This window comes from Eschrichtius robustus, chromosome 19, assembly GCF_028021215.1.
Source record: "Eschrichtius robustus isolate mEscRob2 chromosome 19, mEscRob2.pri, whole genome shotgun sequence".
Taxonomy (NCBI): Eukaryota; Metazoa; Chordata; class Mammalia; order Artiodactyla; family Eschrichtiidae; genus Eschrichtius; species Eschrichtius robustus.
Genome location: NC_090842.1, coordinates 5,520,603 through 5,538,208, shown reverse-complemented (window position 1 = coordinate 5,538,208; position 17,606 = coordinate 5,520,603). Strand labels below are relative to the sequence as shown.

Here is a 17,606-nt window from a genome sequence, read left to right as displayed (position 1 = left end):
TTGCACTGTTGGTGGGAATGTAAATGGATACAGCCACTATGGAGAACAGTATGGAGGTTCCTTATAAAACTAAAAATAGAATTACCATATGACCCAGCAATCCCACTACTGGGCATATACCCAGAGAAAACCATAATTCAAAAAGTCACATGCACCCCAATGTTCATTGCAGCACTATTTACAATAGCCAGGTCATGGAAACGACCTAAATGCCCATCGACAGACGAATGGATAAAGAAGATGTGATACATATATAAAATGGAATATTACTCAGCCATAAAAAGGAAAGAAATTGGGTCATTTGTAGAGACGTGGATGGACCTAGAGACTGTCATACAGAGTGAAGTAAGTCAGAAAGAGAAAAACAAATGTCGTATATAAACGCATATATGTGGAACCTAGAAAAATGGTACAGATGAACCGGTTTGCCGGGCAGAAATAGAGACACAGATGTAGAGAACAAACGTATGGACACCAAGGGGGGAAAGTGGCAGGGGTGGTGGTGGTGGTGGGATGAATTGGGAGATTGGGATCGACATAAATACACTAATATGTATAAAATAGATAACTAATAAGAACCTGCTGTATAAAATATAAAACTTAAAAAAAAAAGTGAGTGGATTTTTGTTATTGTTGTTCCAAAAATGTATTTTGATTATTTGAATTTGGATTCTTATATAAAAATGCTCTAAGCTGACAATTTCTTTTTTTTCTTTTTTTCCCAGCTTTAATGACCTTTAATTGACAAATAAAAATTGTATATATTTAAGATGTACAATGTGACAATTCGAGCGTGGATTTTTACATTATTTCTTCTAAATGTTGAATGTGATCTTTGTGAATAATAAATAATAATAATAAATTATTATATAATAATAAAAATAAATTTTCAGGGAGGAGTTCTTGGTAGTCAGTCATCTTCAGTCATCTTCACGAAAGTGGGTCCTCTTGAAATTGATTATAATAGCCCTGAACCATAGAACTCCTCGATGCTGGAAGTGTTTTATCTGGCACGTTCTGGTATGGTGGCCACCAGCCATGTGTGGTTGCCAGAAACTTGAGATGTGACTTCTGCAACTGAAGAAGTGAATCTTTATTTTTATTTGATGTTAATGGATTTATATTTAAGCACGCTTCTAGTTAAATGAATAAACTGCCTGTTTTGTGTGGGTTTAGTGGCCGAAACTCCACTCTTTTATTTGGAAAGGTCCAGCCCTCTCTCATGAAGGCTTCCCTTTGTCTTTGTAGATACGCACGCCCTGGTAAGCCTTCTTCAAAATCTGAACAAAGCAAATTACCACCTGCCCATCATGGTGACAGATTCAGGGAAACCACCCATGACGAACATCACAGACCTCAGGGTACAAGTGTGTTCCTGCAAGAATTCCAAAGTGGACTGCAACACGGCAGGGGCCCCGCACTTCAGCGCGACCGCAGTCCTGCTCCTGTCTTTCTTCAGCTTAGCTCGTAAGTTAACCAAACTCCAGTGCATGCACGGTACAAAAACGTAACTTCACCAAAGCTATTGTTTTTCCATATATCCTTCCCAAAAAATTTATCCCAGAGGAAACATTCATTTTTAGTTTATGTCGGTGTAACAGAGTGGTACCTGTAAAAGTGCTCTGACTAATGTTGAAAGGCACCTTCACATCCCCCTTGCCCACTACTGTGAGGAACGGTGCAAAGGCACCCAAGGCCGTCCTACAGAGCAGGTGGTAAGAAACTTCCTGCAGATGCCCCTGAACTTGAGCTCATACAGATGTGCCCAGATTGCTTAACTGGTCTACTAGGGCCCTGTTTCTCTCTGCATTGTGCGGAATTATCTTTAGTGAGGTTAAAAGAGATTCCATACCTTTTTAAGAAGAGTCATGAGAATGCATGGAGAGAGGTTGAGGCCATAGGAAAAGAGATAAATGCATAATTCACACATTTTTTCACTGACCAGTAGTCATGACTATGACATAATGAAGCATTATTTTAAACAAACGAATTATTATGCCGAGTAATATAGATGTGAGCATGAAATGAATAGATACTTGTATCAGATATTTCCTATTTATGGCATACTAGTCCAGTTTTAACCTTAGAAATTATTCACATGTAGCTAATGCCATTCAAAAGCCTTTGGGGCCTCAGTATTTACATTTTGAGAAGGTTATTTGCGTTGTTGTGAATTAGGAGGTTGAGAAATTGATGATTAGAAAATAAAGAATAGAAGTTATTGTATCCTGGTGACAGTGGTGAGTGGAGTCAACAGGAAATGACACATTCCAACGTCAGACACTTAAAGCTGTGCTGAGCCAGAGTCCTGGGTGTAGAACTAAAGAGGAGACCTTACAGTGAGGAGTGTCTCGTTGGATGGATGGGTGGATGGGTTGATGGGTGGGTGGATGGGTGGAGCACGGGAAGGGGGGGGAGAAAGGAAGTGGGGGGAGGCAGGGAAGAAATATATATTCCTCTCTCTCTCATTCTTATATTCTCTTTCTTTCTTTTTCTTTTTTCTTTCTTTCTCCTTCCTTCCTTCCTTCCTTTCTTCTTCCTTTTTCTTCAAGAAATAAAATATTACAGATGAAGCTGAAATCCCCTGTGTTCCTCTCCCTAGTTTCATTTCCTGTTCTCTCTCCCCAGGGACAATAGCTATCATGAGCTAGAGTGTGTGTGGACATTGTTTTATACTGTTACTACACACACGCACACACACCCCACATATAGTTCTACTTTGTGCAGTTTGTCAAACTTGATCTAATCCATATTATATTGAGCCTGATGTTCTGCAACTCGCTTTTCTTCCTCTCCACATTACATTTCCAAGCTCCATCTATGTTGCTCTAGTTTAGGGGTCGGCAGACTTTTTCCATCAAGGGTCAGGTGGCAAATATTTTGGGCTCTGTGGGTCACATCAGGGCTCTGTCACATATTCTTTTTTATGGCTTTTTTGTTTCTGTCATCTGTGTTTTACTACCTTTAAAAGTGTGAAACTGTTCTTAATTCGAGAGCCATATAAACGCACTGTGGTGCACCAGCCAGGTACCCCTGCTCTGGTTCATTCACTTTAACTGCTCAAGAGCATCCCATCCCATCCCATCATAGGAATTAGGCGCAGTGTATTCCCCTATCAACAGACGCACGTGGATTATTTAGTGTCCTGCTCTGACCAACTAACTCTACTGCAGTAAGCCTCTGGAATGTTTTCCACGAGCTTCTCGAGTGAGCGCCAGACAGACAGCGAGCCCAGCACTGGGTCTGGGTTCTGAGACCCATTGGAATTCACATATAGCAGAGTCTGGGTAAACTAGAGGGCAGTACTTCCAGGGTGATTGTACAGAAATAATAATGCTGTATGTGTGCACGTGTGTGTGTGTGTGTGTGTGTGTGTGTACACACAGATGGAGAAGATAGCTGAGTAGCCACTCACACGTCGCCCTCTATAAATACAATTACACAACATCAAAGCCTGACTCTTGATGAACCAAGGCTCTGCAGGACCCTGCTCATTTATCAGCACCTCTAGACGGCCAGGGAGGTTTTTAAATGGAGACTTCCTACTGCTGATTGTTGAAATACAGATTCCCAGGCCCATCCAACCCAGGGAACCAACATCCCAAGAGACAGTGGCCTCCAGCACACACACCGAGTGTTTGTATATTTTCACACAATATATTTTATGATAATACACATGCCTGCTACTCCAAATCCATGTATTAAATATTAGTAAGATGTAATCTGTCTGTTTAGATGAAAAGGAATATAAATAGCCATGGCAGTATTTGCTTCCTCCCAACAAGGGATTTTCTTGTTCGCCCTACTTTGGAGACCCCTGACCTACGGGCATCAGTAATGAGCAGGTTCCCAAGGATGGCTCACTTCTCATCTCTCCCAGCTGAGCTCTTGGATCACAGTTAATCCTGATAACTCCTAAAGAACTCATGTTCATTTTATACTCACAGTAGTATCATTGAGAGAAGACAGATGCATGCATTCTGTTTTTGAGATATCAGATGTGCTTTCTGTTCTCACCTAAATGGAGAGCCACCTGGTTATCCCACTGCAGGGAAGGGCACCTGAGATCAGGCCAAAATCATCCTCAGAAAGGAGCCCTGAATCTCCCTACACAGCTGGAAAGGTACTCAGTTGACCCTCCCATGTTTTGCACCGCAAGACATGTAGTTTCAGCCCCCAAAATAGTTAAGAACAGGTGTCATCACCCATCTGTCTGGCTTCAAAAACAAACCTCAGTCTGGCCTTACATCAAAGGTATAAGATTATTTGATAATGTTCATTTGAACATTAGAGATGCCTGTTAAATATAATGATTCTTGTTTTATTATAGACCTAGCCCAAGTTGTTCTTCCTAACAGGGAAAGAATGAAACTAATAATGTAGGCATGTGAGGAATTAAGTAACCATGGTGTCCTATGGCTCAGACTCTCTCCTAAGAGCAAGGTCAAAGCAGCTGACCCACCTGTGCAGCTGTTAACGTGACAGTGGCAAGAAGGCACACAGAAATGGGCCTAAAACATCAAGCAAGGTGTGGGGCCTGGGCCCGAAGAGCCCTGAAATTAGGTTGTAAGGTGCAAGAGCAAGATAACGTCCCCACCCAGCCATTGTCCTTGAATGAATTTAGGGATGTGGTAGAATCTGGTTTTGGTTTTTGTTTTTGTTTTGTATTTTATTTTATTTATGTTTTTATACAGCAGGTTCTTGTTAGTTATGCATTTTATACATATTAGTGTATATATGTCAATCCCAATCTAGAATCCGTTTGATGTTTCTTTAAATCAGTGGTTGTCAAAGTACAGCCCAAGAGGGTCAAATAAAGCCACTTCATGCCTTTAAGGTTTGATTAGAACACAGCAGGTCCATTTACACACTGTCTGTGGCTGCTTTCTGCTACCACCGCAGAAAGAGTTGAGTGGTTGCCCCTGAGACCCTTCGGCCCGAAAAGCCGAAAACATTTTTACTATCTGGCTCTTGGCAGAAAAAGTGTGTCAATGCCTTCTTTAAGGCCTTGTTCATAAAACTGCAGGGGTCACATCATCCAGCATGGGAAGAGAAAATGGGTTTTCCTCCTCCTCTCAAGTAATATTCTGATCCAAGTAGACTAGCATTAACGAAACACCCCGTATTCTGTGGCTTTTCTCTTTATTTCCGTCATTGCTCTGATGGTTTTATCCCACTCTGTAGATGAGACACTGATGCTCAGAAAGGTCCCATGGAGGCCGGTGTTCGTCATTAGACTGCCTCCCTTGTGGAAAAAGATAATAACAACATTTCAGTTTATTACAATACCGTAGGAGCCTTTATGGCATCTGAGAGTTGAACTGAGAGATAACGCACTTCCTTCTTTGACATCTAAAAGTAAAGGAAGTAAAACTACTGACATTGAAAGTAATAGAAAATGTAAATGAAATTATTTTCACTGCCAATTTTGTTGTTTAAATTGTGTATTGATAGCATTGAGGGGATGCGTAATTCTCCCCCAAGACCCTCCCAAGGAAGCAAGCTGGCATCTCCATTAGGGTTTTTGTAGGGCTCTGTGTGGTGTGACAAGGCAAGTTCAAGGAAGAATACTGTGCTGAAACCTTCCTGAACATTGTTTTAGGCCTAATTACTCAGCAAGAGCAAGAATATAAAAGGACAGATCAGGTGAACCATTTGAACAAGTACCAAAATTAAATGTCTCTATGTTAGAAAGGAGAGGGCATTGAATTGTAATCTTGATCACAATGAAGAAGTTTAAAGAGGTGACCAAGAAGAGCAAAAACAGCCACTGGAAATACTTTTCATTCTAATGCTTTTTATTGAGGTATTATTTGCATTCCACAAAATTCACCTATTTTAGGGGTACAGTTTGGTGAATTTTGGTAAAGTGTAGCCACTCCACAATCAAGATGCAGTTTCCTTGTATCCCTTTGCTGTTGATCCCCTCCCCCCAATCCAGACTCTCAGTGATCTGCCTTCTCTTACTAGTTTCTTGCCTTTTCTAGAATTTTCTGCAAATGAAATCATACAGTCCCTGTGGTTGAGTGTGTCAATATTTTGTTCCTTTTCATTGTGAAATATGTTATGGGCAGAGGCATGGCCTGGAAGCACCAAGCCCAAGTAGAGCAGGCTGTGCTCTGCCTGCAGACAGAGCCGATCCCTCCAAGTAGTACAAATTCATGGACAATGACAGTCGACCTCCGACCTCGCACATGCACCGCTGAAAACATTACATAATCATGGACTATTTCATGTAATCAACTCAGCTGTCACAGGAGATAGGTTATAGTCTAAGTTGACAAACAGGGATTGGAGAGTTTCAAATGTAGTAGATCTTATTCAGCCAAAATTTTTTTCCTGTTTTTCTCAATGACCAAAATGATTATTTTAAGTATTGATCTCACACAGGAAAATATTTTCGAATGAAATTAGTGATGCCATTTAATATGTTCTTTTCTAGTCTTTCTTCAAATATAGGTGAATCTGAAGGATATAGTTTACTGCAGCCCAGGTAACCAAAGAGTTTACGGCGATGGTAGCAAGGGCAATGAAAAATTCAACTGAAAAAAGGGAAATTAAATGAGTTCAGACGACTCCTAACCCCAAAGGAATTCATTTGTCAAGCAATATAAAGATCCCTAGGTGTAGAAAATAATGAAAACTTGCATCTCAATTAGCATGTTCATTTCCATGGCCCTTTCTGTTAAAACAGCTTTCACCCTTAACTTTCTCAGTATCATCTTTTTTAGACTTGAGTCACATTACAAACACTTTTTATCTAAAATTCAGAGCAGCAAGCTCTAAATTTTCCAAACAGATACATGACTGCTTTAAACTCTAAAATCAATGGAGTGCAGAATAGGTTCATACTGAGCCACCCCTTAACACACGGTTCCCCAACCTCCGGGCTGCGGACTGGACCGGCACCGGGCCGCGGCCTGTTAGGAACCGGGCCGCACAGCAGGAGGTGAGCGGCGGGCGAGCGAGCGAAGCTTCATCTGCGGCTCCCCATCGCTCGCGTTACCGCCTGAACCATCTCCCCACACCTGCCGTCTGTGGAAAAATGGTCTTCCACGAAACCGGTCCCTGGTGCCAAAAAGGCTGGGGACCGCTGCCTTAACAGATTTAGAAGGAAAAACCCTAAGCTTTACAGAATAACCCATTATATTCCAGCATTCAGTTCATTCCAGAATAAACTATACTTGCATTGTGGGTTGACCTTTTATACATTTTTCTTTCTTTGTAACACAAGTTTTTAGTGGTACCATTTCCCTGTACATTTCCAAGATATAATAATAATTAAGCAAAAATGGCAGAGAACCGAGCTATTTCCATTCATACTATCATCAGGCAGAGTAGAAGTCCCTCAGCTGGTGTAAAACCTAGAGAATAAGCACAGTCTGGCGACCTCAGTAAACTTTGATGCAGGCCACAAAGATGCAGGAAGGGGCCACAACCAAACCCAGGTGGCCTCTGGAAGCTGGAAAGGGAAGGGGTGGCTACCCTCTCAGAGCCTCCAAAAGGAACGCAGCTCTGCCAACACCTTGACTTTAGCCCCATAAGAATTCTGACCTCCAGAGTCTAAGAGAATAAATTTGTGCTGTTTTAAGCCACTGAGTCTGCAGTCATTTGTTACAGCAAGCATCAGAAATTCATACACCATCTCTGGAGAACCACCACTAACTATCTTGCTCTTCTGTGTGACCAAAAAAAAAAAATATCTGGGATGATCGTCAATTTCTAAGCTACCAAGTAGGCTTGTCTATAAAATAGCCAGGCTCTGGGCTGACTGCAGGAGTTAGGGCTCAGTGAAGCAGCAGTAGTGGCCGCGGCTGGTCTGAGATGAGGTGTCTGGCGTTCGCGTTTTCAGAGGAGTCCAGCTTTTTAAGACATAAACCAGCGGAACAATTCATTCTCTCTTCAAATGTTATGCTTAAGGAAAAAAAAAAAAAAAACTTCCCCAAGGTAGTGCAATATTTATAAATGCATTTATTATAGCTTGTCAGTCATGTATCTAGTATTTAGCTAAAATGTTTTGAATTGCGTTGTTATATTCCTTGACTTGACTCTGAAATCTTTTCCATTCAGGTCTGTGAGAACTCCTGACATCTGAAGCTTGACTACCAAGTTTCCATAGCAACAGGAAAAAAAGACAAAAAAAATCCAGATCTGAAGATTGCAGTTTACAGCTCTCAGACTTCACAACTAGGCCTCAATTGTTCCAGATTTTTGTTTCCTTTGCAATTTTCACTTAGTCTGTACTTCACTATTTTGACAGCATCTCCCTTTCTCCTTTAATTAATGGAATCCTCTGAATTTTCCCTGAGTGTTTAAAGATCATGGCATAGAACTTGACCTTCTGGGAGGAGGAACAATGACTACTCTTCCTGATGTGTTGCCATGTTGCTAGTCAGCACTCCACACATCCAGTTTGGTCTGTGGGTTAGTATTTGTATATGTATGTGTATCTATACGTGTATATACCCAGTATTTATAGAGACAGACTCTACAGGAGAAGCTTGGTTTTGGTATGTCACCCTTCCTTGAGAGGTTAAGCAAAGAAGGGGTAGAAGCTGTAGCAGCTGACCCCACCAGGGCCTCAGCACCAAGTTCAGCACTAGAGCAGACCACAGAGCTGACGCTTCTCCACCAACCCACCAGCCAGGCAGGTCCGCAGAGGGGGAGAGCAGAGACAGAGCCCTTTCTCTTTAGAATGAGGACCATGACCAGTTTTCACTGCCATCCTATGTGATGGTGATCCTGAGCGAGAGAGGTGAGGAGCAGAGCTGGACATTTTACCATCAAATGCATGGGCATCTATCTATCTGCGTTTGTAACTGTCCAGAATCCACGTTCCCAGTGGGTTTTCTGGGGACCCGGATCATGATAGAGAATCTCGCCCTCCCGGGCATATGTACAACAGCGAATGTCATCGTGGAGGTCATACATGCATCCGAAGAGGTCATCAGGTACCATGTGTATACATATATCTGCCCACATGTACAGACATACATTTATGCACATACACACCATTCATTTCATATATACATGCATACAATAGAGTAAATACAGGTAGTTTTAAAAGTACCCTTTTGTGTGAATCGACGACTGTCGTTTGCAAACCTGAAAATAAAAGATGTTCATTATGTATGAAAAGTAATTGATTTTTATTCTGTGAGCATGTGAAAGTAAGAAGGAGATTAGTGCTTGTACTGAGATTATCTTCTTGTCGATAAACTGTAACTGAACCATCAAAGCTCACACCAAATTTTTCTAGCAGATAAAACTAGTGACAGCCTGTGGCTTTTTCTTAGAGCTCGCCACGACCTAGGGTCAGGTAAGTGTCTTAGCATATTTTAATGCAGTTGCTTACTAAAGGTTTTAACCACACGTGCGCACACGCTTTCTTATGCAATCTCTGTTTGCACTTGTGCTTTTCAGTTCACCTTCTGTAGGAACTAGAAGTCATATGTTGTCTTTATTGTAGTGAAATTATGCAGATAGAGTTCCATATATTGTATTTGTTTTGATAGTAAATCTTTTTGGAGCATATAGAATGCAGAGACTTTTTTTCATTAAAATAAATGGGTGTTGGTGGTTAAAACTGCTGGACAGTAGCTTTTCTCTGATTTCTGTGTTGTGTCTGATGTCACTGTTGCTGGGTCTGGCCTAGTGCAAGTTCACATTTTTGGCTGGCCGTTTGGGTCCCCTGACGTCTCCTGTTAAGTGGGTAAGTCTGTAAAGCCAGAAGCCCCCACCAGTGCACAAAGCAGGCTCGGGGGCAGGGGGTCCAAGCCTGCACAGTCACACTTTACCAGATTTCGTCTTCTGGCTTCACAGGACGCAGCCTTGTGTCTCCCTGGTGGACCTCGCTCCCCTCTTCCCGTAAGGCGGGGCGAGGGCTCCACCTGGTGCACACCCAGGAACACCCTCAGATGGCCATGTGGTTGGCAGCCTGGCTCAAAGGCAAGCTAACTAAGCATCAGAAATCTCGCCCTCCTCCATGAGCCGGGGCCCTCCGTGAGGAGGAATACAGACCTCGAGTGACCCATCCACTCAAGTATGCAAGTGTAAGATTCGCCTTTTTCTCTCAAGCCCACAGGCTCTCCTGCACTTTACCAATCAAGCTGGTAGCTCAACTTAGCTTAGAACACAGAGGAATCAGAGTATAGGGCATACTTCATCAACAAGCAGGATAGGCCTTAATTATCCCCTATTTAAGTATATTCCCTGTCCCCAGAGTTCTTACCAGGACAAGATATTTCTATCATATTGTTCTTTCTAATCCCTTCAGCAACGACAAAATAGCCCAATTCTTAGAAGCCAAAGTGGTAGCATTTCCTGAATCATAGGGTGTTTTTAACTTGCTAGAATACATTTACATTGTTTACTGAAACCAAAGGTAGAATCAAAACATTATTTCACAATTACCACTGCATTTTTAGTCCAGGTTATTGAAAAAAAAAAAGTAAGAGCCAGAAACTGCTTTCCCATTACTGAGCGCAAGATTGAGGATTTTAGTTTCATTGAATGAACAGTCACACCTTCTTTTTATTAGTGTATTAATCACCTTAGCTAATTAAAAATTACATTTTCTCCCCATCTGACATAAATTATTTCAGACGATTTGTTTTAATAAGCACGTGTGAACATTTTCTAATTTCTATAAAAGTTACCTTCGATGCTGCCAGTTTTCTCCACGTGGACGTCATTTCAGGTAGATGCACCTGCCCTGACACTCCAGCAACACCTGCAAATCTGAACAGCATAACAAAATAAATCCAGCTGCGTTTCATGGTAAGTATCACCTGGTATCAAATAAGACTTTGATTCTTAAAGAACATTTTTAGAAATTTTGGTGACTCATCCCAGATTTTCAGAAGGACATTTTAAACAGTCCGATAAATGGAATAACCATCTACCATGGAACTCTCGAAGTCGATCAGGTTGCGTTTTATCCATGATGAATACATTGATCTTAAGATTGGCAACTAAAAAATTGTTACCAACGCCATGTTTGATGCTGGGTTTAGTGTAATTCTACCTGTACACAAGCTCTCCAGGTGATTCTGAAGAAAAGGGTCTACAGTTGTCCTGGTGTGTGTGAACAGGGTACAAGAATGCAATTAATAGTAATGAACAGTTTACATGCATTGATTACTTATTATGTGCCCACACTATATAAAATCCTTTATACTTACTAACTCGTTGAATCCTTACAACAGCCGTGTGAGGCAGTACCATTATCTTCTCCAACTTACAAATAAAGCTGAGGCTCAGAAAAATCAAACAGCTTGCCCAAGGTAAGTGGCCTCCAGAACCGGAAGCCGGGCCACGTGGCTCCAGGGCTCATGCTGTCCCCACTATATCCCGTGCCACCCCCAACTCTCAGACACAGTGCCTGCTTCAGACCAGAAAGCCCTGGTCTGAAGCCTTAATTAGCATCACTATCTATCCAGACCAACTAAACAGACCTTCTACTACTTCTTAGTTCTAAGAACTTTATTAACACTATTCTAAATTAATATTGGAACCTTAGAAATTTTTCCTATACAAGATATCATCATTTTCTTAAATATTTCCTCCCTTCCCTTCTATGGCTTGTTAGGTCCATGAGGGGAGTCTACCAGATGAATCAGAGATCTCAGTTATCCAAAGGTTAACTCCTGTCCTCCCAAGTACCTGGTCACTACCAAACCAACTGAGCGGAGGGAAGGCTAAGGGAGAGAGTCATGCGGGATCTGCAAGAGCTTGTTCTGTGCTTGGCTATAGACAAATTCTAAAGGATCTCCAAGCAGTTTCTGGTTTTGAAGATGGAGCATATTAATCTATTCACGTGTAGTTGACTTAAGCAGGAGTCAACAGATAAATCACACCAAGGAGAAAAAAATCACACCAAGAGAAAGGTGAGCACTGAGAAAGACTGAACTTCCTTTTCCGTTTAACTACTAAAGAATAGTAATAGTAATAATAATAATAATGATCTGGCCCCGCCTTTCACCAAGATGATACATCCCACCTTCTCTCCTCATCTGGCTGTTGAGATTTGGAACCTCTCATGATGCGATGATAAAGTGCTTTCATAATTGTTCATCTCAGGCAATTAACAATTCTTTTGCTATGTAAAATGTGTTACCCTTATTGTATTTCCTATTGCTAATGGAATAGCCCACTACTGGAAAAATTCTCTAGTTTTGACTATGTTTCTAGAAAGGCATATACGAAATATGTAGAGACAGAAAAAAATGGTGGGACTGAATGTGTGAACAAGGATTTCAGATAAGAACTTTAATTCTATAAATTAAGAATAAGTCTGTGATTTAAGCAGAAGTCATTTAGATATTCATCAAATTCGGGAGGCAGAAAAGCCTCTTCCTTTTGCTCACGCTGCAGCACTATCAGAACGTTAATCGTTGGAGGGTTGCTGAGCTTGATAAGCCTTGGAAATTTTGTTTGGTCCCAAGTGCTTGCTGGTCGGTAAGGATACTGTGAGAAGCAACGGGTGTAGTAAAACCACAGTAATTATCACTGTGAAGCTACGAAACCTTTGAGAAAGTGGTTCAGAGAAGCCCTGTAAGAAGTATATGCTGAAAATGTCCATTTTCTGCTATTTTTTTAAAGCTTTTCCTTTAGAAAATAAAGTCATTCAGCATTCAGTCATACAAGCATTCAGATTATTAAAGAATTGAAAATGAAGGCTATATGAAAAAGTTTTTGCATTGTCATGCACATATCAACACTGTTTGATGTTAAATATTGTTTATTCCCCCAAGATACAAATTTTCAGAAATTAAAAAAAAATTTTTTTCATAAATGCTCAAAAAGGATAAAAGTTTATAATTAAAAATTTTTTCATTCTATTGTGGATACAGTACTTTTGGGCCCTAGTTACTGAATTGCTTATAGTTTCTGTGCTGTAAATTAACATTTGATTTACTGTGTAGTTACCATGAAATTTGTAACTTGTTTGTGAAATAGTCAGCTAAAGGTGATCTGGGATTTTTAATGTGTGTACCTGGTCTTAGACCGGCTTTAGTACAGTTCAAACACAGTGACAAAGCAAAGGTGTATTTTTTCAAATGATGCTCTGGTTGGCCTATAATATTTAAAGACAAAAAGTAAAACTATGTGCTGCCTGCCTAATAACTAACTCTTTTCCTTTCTTCTTAACGTAACCGTCCAATCCTTCTGACTTGGAAAAAACATATAGATGATTGCTAGATAGATAGATAATACATAGAAAGATACACGGACAGACACAGAGAGATACAGAATGAAACAGAGAGAGAAGTAGATACAGGATAGACAGACATCAAGAAGTTTACTTAATTAAGATCCTTAACAAAAAAGAGGAAGGGGAGGATGCTAATACTTTGTAAGTGCCTCCTATGGGCGAGCTTTTTACACACTGATGTACGTATGTGTATTTACATATGATATACATTTTATATGTAATACATAACTATATATATAATTTATATAATTCACGGGCTGTTGAAACAGAGATTGTCTCCACTGTACAGATGAGAAAACGAGGTTCACAAAAGTTAAAACTATCTTATACCACGTCTCACTCCTAGTAAGTGGTATGTATGACTCCAACACCAATACTTTTCCTACTTATCCTAAGCCCGCACCACACATATGTCACCAGGAGTCAACGGAACGGAGTTTGTATCATCACACACAATACATGATATTGATGATGACAAAACAATTGGATAATGACGGGATCAGCGAAGCAAACCATAACCAAACTTCCAAGTCAGAGTCTCTAAGAAACACTTCCTTCCTCGCTGGGCATTCTGGCTCCAGGAAATTGATTCTTTGTCAGCCAATCATGGTGACACTAATTTGGAAAATTGCCACAATGAACATGAGAAACATAAACCAACACTTCAAACCCAAAGCAAAGCAGAGCAATTCGAGATGGATTAGGTCGCCACCGGTGACACCATTCTTCCCCATGAAAGCAGTTTTCTGTTCTTTTGTAAACACAGCCTCAAAGAGACCCTCCCAAGTCAAAGTCCCAAGTGGCTCTACCCAGGGTGCATGCCAGGGATTCTAGCAAAACTTGATGTCGCAAAGGAATCCAAGCCAGGAGGACTGGTACTGGGGTGAAGGCATTTCTAAATTAAATTTGCCGGAACTAGACTTTTCTCTCCATAACAAAGCCCTACCTTTGCTCCTCACCAAGAGTGGATCCTGAATCCCTGCCCTGCCCCTCCTCACACCAGCAAGGCAGCATCTTCCCTGCTGAGGATTATTGGTGCCCTGATGGATTGTTCTATATAAAACGGGTATCCAGCACCTGCAGAGATTCCTGTCTGAGGTTTATCCCCAAGGAGAAGAGACTCGCTACTCTGATTCAGCAGCATGTCCCAAAGTGGGTAACAATGTGCTATTTTAAAGCGAGCACTACCTCTTTACCCTCTGCTTCCCTGCCTTCTCTTGGGGCAGAATTTTCTAAACTGTCGTCCTGCAAGAGCATCCTCATGATTTAAGGACATCCCTCTCCCATAGTTGTCATAACTATGACACTTAAACAGAAAGGCGGGTTTTTGACAGATGAATAGATCAAGAAGATGCGGCACATATATACAATAGAATATTACTCAGCCATAAAAAGAAACGAAACTTGAGTTATTTGTAGTGAGGTGGATGGACCTAGAGACTGTCATACAGAGTGAAGTAAGTCAGAAAGAGAAAAACAGATACCGTATGCTAACACACACATATGGCATCTAAAAAAAAAAAAAAAAGTTCTAAAGAACCTAGGGACAGGACAGGAATAAAGACACAGATGTAGAAAGTGGACTTGAGGACACGGCAAGGGGAAAGGGTAAGCTGGGACGAAGTGAGAGAGTGGCGTGGACATACATACACTACCAAATGTAAAATAGATAGTGGGAAGCAGCCGCATAGCGCAGGGAGATCAGCTCAGTGCTCCGTGACCACCTAGAGGGGTGGGATAGGGAGGGTGGGAGGGAGATGCAAAAAGGAGGAGATATGGGGATATATGTAAATGTATAGCTGATTCACTTTGTTATACAGCAGAAACTAACACACCATTGTAAAGCAATTATATTCCAATAAAGATGTTAAAAAAAAAAATTGTTCAGAACCAAAGTTTTAAAGGTTAACTGCTAGTGCCTCACACATAATACAGTAGTTTTGTTAGTAGAACAATATTCAGTTACATTCGGTATGTCAACCCTGCAAAGTAAGTAAGTATATCAGCCATGACGATAAATTAGTGGAGTTTTTGCATAAAGCAGCTGTTTAAAAGACCTTGGTCTCCACACAGAGAAAATATGCTGTCTTTCTGCTTAAGTGCAAAAGAAAAAAAGCCTCCACTAAAGTGTCAAGTTAGCTTACTATTTATGCAAAGAAAATTTCAATCAGGATAAAAAGGCCTCAAGTCTCCTGCCAGAAACACACACACACACACACACACACACACACACACACAGCAAAACTCCAGATCCAAGTGCTAATTCATGTTCTGTGTTGCTCACGGCCCTATGCCAGACCTGACTAGAAATCCAGGGTGTGGGTACCCAGTCTTCTGTGCTGAGTCTGGGAGCCCCAGAGATTGGGGTCCAAAGTGAGAGGGCCTGCAATCTCACCCAGCCTTGACTACTTACAAGCTAAATGATTCTGGAGCTCTATGTAAACACTTTATAAAATACTAAGTAGGATACAAATGTAAAGTGGTATAACTTTACCGACCGTTATGGGTTGAATTGTGCCCCCCCCAAAAAGACACATTGAAATCTTAACCCCTAGTACCTCAGAAGGCGACCTTGTTTAGAAACAGGGTCTTTGCCTATGTAATTAATTCCAATGATGTCATTCGGGAGTAGGGTGGCCCCTCATCTAATATGACTGGTGTCCTTATGAGAAGAAGAGAGAAACACACACAGAGGGAAGGCCATGTGAAGATGAAGCAGGGGCTGGAGTGATGGGTCTACAAGCTGAGGAACATAAAGAACTGCCAGCAGCACCAGAAGCTGGGAGAGAAGATGGAACAGATTCTCCCCCCAGAGCCCTCAGAAGGAACCAACCCTGCTGACACCTTGACTTCAGACTTCTGCCCTCCAGAGCTGTGAGGGAATACATTTCTGTTGTTTTAAGCCACCCAGTGTGTGGCACTTTGTGACAGCCGCCCTAGGAAACTAACACACCAACCTTCATTGTCAATATAGAGAGAGGAAAATTCTCAAGAAATGGTCCAAGCGAAAGTAAATTCATGGTTGCAGAACAAGTGAACAGAACTCTAGGCGATGTTCATAGATCCCTCTAAAGTCAGCGTTTCTTATCTGAGGGTGATCCCCTCACCCCAGGAGACACTCGGCAGTGTCTGGAGATAAATTTGTTTTTCACGACGGGGAAGGGGGTGGTGGCATATGCTACTGGCATCTAGTGGGTAGAAATCAGAGAAGCTGCTCGACATCCCACGGTGTACAGGGCACCTCTCACCCCCACCGCAGCAAAGAATGACCTGACCCAAAATGCCAACGGTGCCACTGTTGAGTAACCCTGCTCTAAACTCACACAACTCAGAGAATTCTAGAACGATAGAAAAAGGAGAGGGTAGAGTCAAAGTCCTGGGCTCAAGTCCTGTCTCTTACTTCCTAATTTGACCTCCTGATTTAAGAGTCTTAGTCCCTCTTGTGTCTGTTTTCTCAACATTATAAAATGATGATAACTCTATCACAGGGTTCTTCTGAGAATTAAGTTTAAACACCAGAGAGCGGTTTATTTTAAGTCATCAGTTAAAGTGCTAAATACCAGTTAACAACAACCCAATTATAAAATGTTTTGCCTCTTGGCAAGGGAAGGAACCTGGGGGCTGGGGGGAGGAGGGCAAGGAGGGAGGCAGGTAAGGGGGGAAGGCAGGTAAGTGGCTGGTGAAGAGAGTCGAGTCTTATATCCCTAAGACCAGACCCCCAGGTTTGTTACAGATGCTGGTTCTTCCCTTACAGGCTCTCTGCAGCTAAAACCAAGCTGGAACTGACCCCCAAATGCAGTCCTTAAATGAGATAAGGAATGTGAACGTTGCTGGAACATGCCAGGTCTTCATCCTAGGGCTCTCCTACCCCCTTGCCAACAAGACCCAATCCCAAGACCACCTGCCGGGCTGGAACTTGAGGTCCCAACTCCGCAGTGCCCCCCTCCGGAAATAGCAAATCCAGTCTCCTAACCCTGCACACTGCTCCCTCCTTGACCAAACCAGAAACCTTCCCCACCCAACACCATGGAACATCATGCTGAATGAAGGAAGCCAGGCTCTAAGGAGGGCGTTCGTACGATTCCACTTGTACGAAGCTGAGCCGCTGGCAAAATGGAATGACTGTGATGAGAGTCAGGACGGTGGTCGGCCTCGTGGGTGGGTAGGTGGGGGTGATAGGGAAGGGGCGGAGGGGCTTCCAGCGAACTGGTCATGTTTCTTGTCTTGGTGGTCACAAGAGTGTGAGGACTTTGTAAAAAGTCATCTAGGATTTTTGCACCATCCGGAACTTTTCTTACACTTAAAAGTGAAAATCAACCTGTCCCACAACGCCGGCACCTCCACTCGACCATCGTGGGGAGAAAGAAAAACACTGTGTCCAGGGCGCAAC

At 41.9% G+C, this 17,606-nt stretch overlaps 1 protein-coding gene across 1 annotated transcript in view; it reads left to right on the top strand.

Annotated features, from left to right (window-relative positions):
- CDH13 (cadherin 13) overlaps positions 1-9,573 on the top strand; it is a 1,028,096-nt gene extending 1,018,523 nt beyond the window's left edge. The window contains exons 13-14 of the mRNA XM_068528121.1: positions 1,249-1,467; positions 8,071-9,573. Of these exons, the coding sequence (XP_068384222.1) occupies positions 1,249-1,467; positions 8,071-8,078 (227 nt within the window). The 3' untranslated portion in view covers positions 8,079-9,573. The remainder of the gene's footprint in view (positions 1-1,248; positions 1,468-8,070) is intronic.
- The last annotated feature ends 8,033 nt before the right edge of the window (positions 9,574-17,606 follow it).